Source organism: Sminthopsis crassicaudata, chromosome 1 (genome assembly GCF_048593235.1).
Source record: "Sminthopsis crassicaudata isolate SCR6 chromosome 1, ASM4859323v1, whole genome shotgun sequence".
In the NCBI taxonomy this organism is placed as follows: domain Eukaryota; kingdom Metazoa; phylum Chordata; class Mammalia; order Dasyuromorphia; family Dasyuridae; genus Sminthopsis; species Sminthopsis crassicaudata.
Window position 1 is genome coordinate 566,776,007 of NC_133617.1, and position 7,866 is coordinate 566,783,872.

Here is a 7,866-nt window from a genome sequence, read left to right on the forward strand (position 1 = left end):
AGTCTGATGGATTACAAGCTCCTCACTTTATAGTGTGATAATTTAAGTCCAGAGATGCTGAGAGACTTCCAAATCACTTAGGTAATGTGACCCAAGGATTGGACTCAGGGCTTTTCAACACAAACTAATCAATGTAGCATATCCTGCTATCAGAAAATTCTCATCCAGGTAAAACTATGTAGGGATTACAATGGACATATAGTTTTTACCTTGATGCTGCCTAAGGTCTCTTCCAGCTTGGAGATTACATAAACCTATCAATCCTATGAAAACGCATAGAACAATATTAAAGAAAAATATTTTCTTTTGTGGTTGATCTTAATTTTTCCAGAGATTTGGTGTTCCTTGAATGCTTCTAAGAGTCTGAAGAACAGTTGACTAGTCTCTAAATTAATATATAATACATGTGTTCTGGAAATTTGGTATAGGCCCTTAGTGATGTTACATTTTAAGATAGCAGACACTAGTTGGGGGAAACCACAGCAATGCAAAGGTTGTATTTTTAATGTTTATTAACATAATTGCTTTTTTTTAGGCCCAGGGTATGAGACTTGCCAGTTTCCATAGTTTTATGACTCCAAGAAGAAACACTTTCAACAAACTAATTATTGTATCCTGCTGCTATCAGAAAACTTTCATCCAATAAAAACAATGGCAGGATTATAATGGGGATATAGTTTTTCAAAAAAGATTAAAAGTAACTCTGGATTCTAGAAGCAGGAAATCAGGATATACAGCCCTAATAAGATGTACTCTCATTCTAGATCTGACATCTATTGAACAGCTATTTATAGACAAATCAACCTCTTTTCTCTTTTCCTCTATAAAATGGAGGTGCTTGCCAAGCTAGTTCTAAGGGATGCATTTTGTTAACTGAGGAGTCACATCAATGTTGAAGATTTGTACTTCAAAAAGTATGAAAAGCATGACAGTCTGTTTTTAGGAGTGGTACAGAGATTTTAATGCTGTTAACAGTTCTAGACAGATTCCAGTGTTTTTCTTGAAGTATGGTTCTGGTTGCCATACCATCGTACTACTCATTAAACTTCAACAAATCTTTCTCTCTAGTTTAATACAAACTCTAGCCCTTTACATGATTCCAATGGGTTGCCTTATATATTGCTCTACTTTATGAAAAACTAGACGCTTAGTTGGTCTTCTCACTTTTCATATCTCTTCTATATCTTTTTATACCTAAAATGCCTCTTAAATTGCCTGATTTCCTAGTTTTTGCAAACTTATAAATGGGCACACGAGCTCCCTCCTGATAGAATGCAAGCTCCTTTAAGGCACAGGAGGAGCTTAAATAAATTTGACAGTTTCAGTGATAAGAAAATAACAAAGAACCCAAAGAATCAGAAAAATGAACAGTGTCTGGTGGCCCAGAAGATATGGTAAAAGGATAAGTCTTGAGACATGTTACTAGAGGGAAAAGGAGTAGTTTCAGTTGAAAAAGATGTTATTAAATTATGTTGATGACTGAATATTGGTTACCATTGGTCATGAGAATTGGACTTTTGTATGGGAAATAAGAAGGTAGGGTAGATAATGAAGGTTTTTAAATAGAGGACTTCAGAGTTTCAGGAACATACACTCCATAAAATCAAATAAGTATTTGCTTAAATTAATTAAGCAATTCTTGATATTCTAGTCAAAGACACAGTTGTTCATATATGTAGAACTTCTGTTATAAAATTTAGTTAAAAGCTCAGAGGTAATGTAGAGAAAATGTATGTGATAAATGTTTTCATTCATTTAAAACATATGATAGCCAAAATTATAATTCTGTATGAATAATGCTGTTAATGCCCAAGTCACCCACTTTGGCAGAAACAATTAACAAGCAAGTAGTCTAAAGAAGACATTTTAGATATAAACGACAGCAAAATGGTCAGATAAATAAACACACCACCTAATAGTATATCCAATAAAAGAACATGACTCCAAAACATTCATTTAATATTTTTATTTACAAAGACATATTATGGTAAATAGTTTGCTTACTCCCTTCTTCAAAACTGCTTTTATAGGTGGGTGTTGTACTTCAAGTCTGAGAAGGAAAAAAGCATAGAATTTCAATTAACCATGTTTACAAATAACTGTTCATTTCACAGAACAATAGAATTATTAATTTTTAAGTTTCAAGCTTTTAGGCATCAGTTGTAACAGCCTATAATTATTAATTAGAAAAAAATATAACTTCAATCTTTCTATATACAATAAACTCATCCATTTAGTTATGATTGGTACATCAGAAAGCGTTTACAAGTATCACAGTTTCATTCATACTAAATTGCCACATCATATGTACCAATAAACTTAATTTTTGTTCAACTCTAGGGGTTGGCCTATCCAAGTAGAGGAAGAGATGCTATGATAATTTCTGAGAGAACCTTCCAATTGTTGAACTGATCAATACTTATCTCCACATAGCCTCTCCCCTCCACTCTGACCTCCTGGAGCTGACTAAAGCTTCTTACAAGACTGATTCCAGGGGAAATTCTTCTCTTTAGAAATAAGTAATCAGCTAGGTGGATTACCAGGAGTATAGTTACCTGATGGTTTCTATATAGAAGTTTACTTCTTAAGCAGCTGATGTCTTACTATAAAGAAAGGTGCAGCAAATCCAGATCCAAAGAACACAGTCATCATTGCCAGCAACCGCCATTTGTTTTCTACTGAAAAGGGCAGGTTCTTTGAAGAAAAGAAAAATCCAAATAGTAATAAGTACATTAGTGGAGGGGGGGGGGAAGAAATTGTTATCAAAAAAATATCTATATTTTGGATAAAAGACAAATTTCTTACAGAATGAAGAAAACTTTAGTGTTTATGTGCAAATGTACTTTATGATATCACCTATCTTTCAGGAACATATCCAACATTTAGAGAGAAGATTTGCAAAAATAATAGTTATTCCAGTGCTATGACCAATACACAGATTAGTACTATAGGAGGAGAGAAAAGAAAAATCAAGTGATTGGAGGCTTTATAGAGATCAGAGAAGGGCGTTGTTAGCTAGACTACATTTTTATAATAGGTATATGATTTGAGGGGAGAGGAAAAGCAGTAATGGTTAAGACTTCAGGTAAAGTAGTCTGGACAACCAGGTGGTAGGTAAAGTCCAATGTGTATTAAGAGAATAGATATTATTAGGTAGAAGGAAAGGTTTTCTATATGGGGGCAGTAGTAGCTATAAAAGTTTGAATTTTGACTTTACATGTAGGCACAAAAATTTTAAAGATTTCTAGAATTAAAATTACATTTCAATGAGAATGAAAAAGAAATACTAGAACTAGAAAACCAGTGCTATATTTTAGATTTTAGTATGGTTTTAAACTTAAACTAACCCTTAAAAAATTAACCAGTCTTAAGCTGCAAGTTGTTTTATGTACATGCATTACTCATTACTCAATGAAAATTTCAGGGAGATAAATCCAGTTCATTATAACAAAGAACTTCCATACACAGAGCTGTCTAAAAACTAAAAGGAGTTGATTTAAGCAGGAGTGAATTTTCCTCATCTGGAGGTATTTGAATAAAGGTTGATTTTGTTAGAAAACTATTAAGAAGGAATTACAATTGGGTTGGGGGCAGTCTTAGACTAGATGACCTCTAACAAAAAGGATTTTTTTCCTTTTATAAACAATATACAGGATAAGAAATTATAGTAGATATCTGTTGAAAAATCAGTAATTACCAGAAAGATTTATTTATATTCTGTGACCTTAAAAGAATATTTGTGGAAAAAATGTAAATATTTGATTATTCCTTTATGTAATCTCCCCTCAGCAACACTGTATCTTATTTGCACTATATTATTTATAGCAAGCTTTATTCAAATGGAGTAAATCAATTCAAAATTATTTTTCTAAAGAATTACTCATGACTTGGAGGCAGGCAATAAATCATTGCTCTGTACAATATGGGTGATACTTACCTAGACACTATCATTAAGTGAGCTTTAATTTGGGGTGGGAAAACAAATCAAAAATACAATTAAGCTGTACATTGATTTTGTCATTTCCAATCTCATGGAAGATTATTTAAGTGAACTGAAATGAAGGATTTACTAGGTGGAAAGCATTATGGCACTTCTGCAAAAGATAAGTGGTAGAGGGGGAAGAGAGACTTGATTTTACCCAAGTTAATTTCAATTAGTTTTAAATTTCTTTCCTGAAAGGAGCATTAGATTTAAGCTGTGTCATGGTCTCAAGGCCAGCTACCTTTATTTCATTATTACAAAGGGAACTTCCCCCCCCCCCCCACTATGACATCTAAAACCGTTATATACAAAATCTGAAAGAAACAGCACTAACTTTTTAAAAATCATGCATCTTAAGTTATTTTCATATATTTGCATCCTCTATATTATGGTTCCATATACCTACAACTCTCCCAACTTCCCCCAAATAGCCTAGAATACTGCTCTGAAAAATACTAAAAAATGGCTTTTATAAAAACTTAAAGAATTAGATTAAGTATATGGTACATCAGAAAGCGTTTACAGTATCATTGTTTTTCATACTGTGTGGTTCTCATCACATGTACCAGGAGAAGGAAAATTAAAATAATAAAGATTAAAGGGTCTACATTCTATTATATAAAAGTAGACTTAGCTGTGCCACAGACATTAATTAGCCCTTTTCCTATTCAGTTACCAAACCCATCCTTCCACATAAGATAACTTGAAATGAGGACAAAGACTTAAAGGCACAAGTCTTCTGTTCAAAGGCCTGACTTCATGGGCCTACTCACTTCACAGAGGATGGTCCAAGGTCACACAGGTTATAAGTGACTTAGTCAAAAACAGGCCTCTTCCTCCAAATCCACTTTCCCCTACATCTGACTTAATGCTGTTAACAGAATGACTGGGGTTCTAACTACAATCCCGGTTCCCTAGTCACTTAAATGACCTTCAGTAGGCCTTGTTTCTCCGACTTGTTTCTTCTAGACCTTAACCTTTCCCACCAAGGCCCAAAATGAGGAAAGCTTTTTTTTTTTTTTTTACTCTCCAACTTGCTGTCTTCCCCCAAGTTTTTCCACAGTACGGCATAAAATACAACACACTGGGCGTTTATGCCTGGCTCTGTGTGACCTTGGCCAAGTGTCTTCTCCCAGGGCCTCAGTGTCACCGTCCAGAAAAACGGGGAGGACGGCTTTAAAGAAGTCACAGATTTAAGTCGACAGAGATCGCATAAGGTCACCGAGTCCGATGCCTCGTTTTAAAAAAAAAAAGGTCACTGAGGCCCAACCAAGGTCAAGTGATTTGCATAATGTGACAAAGTTAATTCTCCAGCAAGATCGGAGTATAATCTGGGATTCACTGACCTAGAGCCTTCCCGGTTCCTCTCAGGTTTGGCGCCTAAGCGGCTCTGGGGCCTAGAACTTTCTCCGGCTCCCCGAGGGCGGAGAGCCATTACATCTGGGGCCTAGGCCTTCCCGCCCTTTGCCCGGTCTCCGACCGCATTTACCTTTCCCGGGCCCTCCTCATAGTGGCTTCTGCGAACCAAGGAGGTGGAGAACCTGCGCAGGCTTTGCCCCAACATGGCGCTGATGAGGGTATACGCGACACCCGCAGGGGAGGCCGCGACAGAGGAGGAAGAGATATATGCTGAATCGCCTACTCCCTACAGACCTTGCTCCTTCCTGGGCGGGCGGCAGCTCAAGGAGGATGATGGGATGTATGGGAAAGGAAAAGGTGACTAAAAGCCGGAAATGTCGGGCTGTGGCTGGTCTAGGGCATTGTGGGAAATGTAGTTCTTAAGTTACCATGGGCGGCCCCTTGTGGACCTTTTGTGATTGGTTGAGTTCATATTCGCACTGCTCTTACCCTTCTTCCTCAAATTAGGGTTAAGTTTGTGCTGTGCTAATTTTTGTGGGTTTCTTTTGGTTTTCTTTTGTGGGTTTCTCCTCTACTAGAATTGTACGTAGCTAAGAGTACCTCCTCTCGGTACCTCAGAACCCTTTCACAAGCTGTCTTATATTTGCAAGTACATTCCCATCCTACTTAACTTAATTAAGTTCCTATAAAAGCAAGTGTTATTAGCTATTTTTGAGTGTCCTGATAGACCCCTTTGACAAGTTGTTTTGACACTTATAGACTCACTTCTCTGAATAATGGGTTTTGTTTTTGTTTTTTCCTGAGGTATTTAAGGTTAAGTGACTGGCCCAGGGTCACACAACCAGGAAGTGTTAAGTGTCTGAGATAAAATTTGAACTCAGGTCCTCCTGACTTTAGGGCTGGTGCTCTATCCACTGGGCCACTTAGCTGCCACCTGGAATGTTTTTTTAAGTGCAAAACCACCAACAATATAGGATTGCAAAGGAAATTGATTCTGCTAAAATAGTTGTCATACACACCCATATACACATAAACATACATCTATGTCTATATGCTCTTGACCAGGGGTTCTCAAACTATGGCCTGCGGGCCAGATGCAGCCCCTGAGGACGTTTATGCAGCTCACCCTTTATGGCAAATGGGCTGAGGGGCGGAGACAAGAGTGTGAGTGTCGCAGGGACAGTGAACTGGTCCCTATTTAAAAAGTTTGAGGAACACTGAATTAGATTATAGCTAAAACATTATCATACATAAATGTAATGGAATACTACTCTGCTCAAGAAATGATGGTGGTAATAGAGAAACATATATATGTATATATCTATAGTTATATAGCTATATCTGATGCAGAGTGAACTAAAGCAGAAGAAAATTATACATTGTGACTATAACTGTAAACTGAAAGAACAACCACACACACAAATCAAAAGAAGATGTTGCAAAAATTATATGCAAGTCATCTACTCTTTTGTGGTTGGGAGAAGTCTACTTGTTTTCACATTGTACTTTCTTTGGAAATTTTTCATTGTATTGATTGTGTTGATTTCTGTTCTTTGCTTTTTTTTTTTTTTTTTTTTTGTATTAAAAATGCTATTTGTGGGCAGCTAGGTGGCGCAGTGGATAGAGCACCAGCCCTGAATTCAGGAGGTCCTGAGTTCAAATCTAGTCTCAGACACTTAACACTTCCTAGCTGTGTGACCCTGGGCAAGTCACTTAACCCCAGCCTCAGGGGGAAAAAAAAAATAATAAAATAAAAATACTATTTGTTATGAGATATGGCTTTTGGGGGAGGGGATGAAGAGTATTAGTGGAGAAAACTATGATGATATAAAACAAAGAAAACATCAATAAAAATGGCTAAAAATAAAAATATATTTGAGACTTTCATACAAGCATTAACAAGAATAAATCCACACATTTAAAGGCTTACTGTGTACAAGACACTGGGGCATAAATTTGAAAAATGAATCCCAATTCTGGGATTTTGCTGTGGCTGAGATCATCCAGAGGATGAGTGTAAAGGATTGTTGTTACACTAAGCTCAGGGCACAGATTGCTTTCTGGGCCCTACCTTTGGAAAACAGGATGTCTCCTAATAGTAAAAAGAGAGAAATGAAAAGAGAGGGGTGGTCTTGGTGTGGAGATCCTGACACAAACTAAATGTGCTATAAGCATCTCAAACTTAATGTGTACAAGGGCCTTAGTTTTACCCTCCCCAACTCACTCTCCCATTCCCTCCACGCCCAGATTCAATGTTGACTGTCACTTTAGTGACACTAGTCACTCAGTTGGCAACTTTGATAGCACCCTCATGTCTTAGTTTTCACCCCATACCTGGGCAATTTCAATAGTTTTCTGCTTTGTATTTCTTTGTTGTCTCCTCCCTAGAATCCAAACTCCACTCAGATGCCAAAGTGATTTTTTTTAAGCACAATTTTGACTGTCAGAATTAATTCCAGGAACTCTCTTACTTTCATCAAATATAAAATACTGAGCGCTATACCTCAGTCTTTTTCACTAGATCA

The 7,866-nt window shown here is 36.8% G+C and overlaps 1 protein-coding gene and 2 non-coding genes across 3 annotated transcripts; all 3 read right to left on the minus strand.

Annotated features, from left to right (window-relative positions):
- Positions 1-1,951: 1,951 nt before the first annotated feature.
- On the minus strand, positions 1,952-5,686 carry COX7C (cytochrome c oxidase subunit 7C). Its single transcript, XM_074282140.1, has 3 exons — positions 5,472-5,686; positions 2,556-2,694; positions 1,952-2,050 (listed from the first exon to the last, which is right to left on the minus strand). The coding sequence occupies exons 1-2, from the start codon at positions 5,544-5,546 to the stop codon at positions 2,578-2,580; spliced, it is 192 nt and encodes a 63-aa protein (XP_074138241.1). The 5' UTR covers positions 5,547-5,686; the 3' UTR covers positions 1,952-2,050; positions 2,556-2,577.
- On the minus strand, positions 2,248-2,311 carry LOC141552365 (small nucleolar RNA Z39). Its single transcript, XR_012485159.1, has one exon. It is a non-coding gene; the product is annotated as a small nucleolar RNA Z39 (small nucleolar RNA).
- Positions 4,487-4,548, minus strand: LOC141552364 (small nucleolar RNA Z39). Its single transcript, XR_012485158.1, has one exon. It is a non-coding gene; the product is annotated as a small nucleolar RNA Z39 (small nucleolar RNA).
- Positions 5,687-7,866: the final 2,180 nt, after the last annotated feature.

Excerpts from the sequence above, each read along its gene's own strand:
- COX7C (XM_074282140.1), bottom strand. The coding sequence starts at position 5,546 with ATGTTGGGGCAAAGCCTGCGCAGGTTCTCCACCTCCTTGGTTCGCAGA. Across the intron at positions 2,695-5,471 it reads ATGAGGAGGGCCCGGGAAAG|AACCTGCCCTTTTCAGTAGA; the intron begins GTAAATGCGGTC and ends TTTTCTTCAAAG.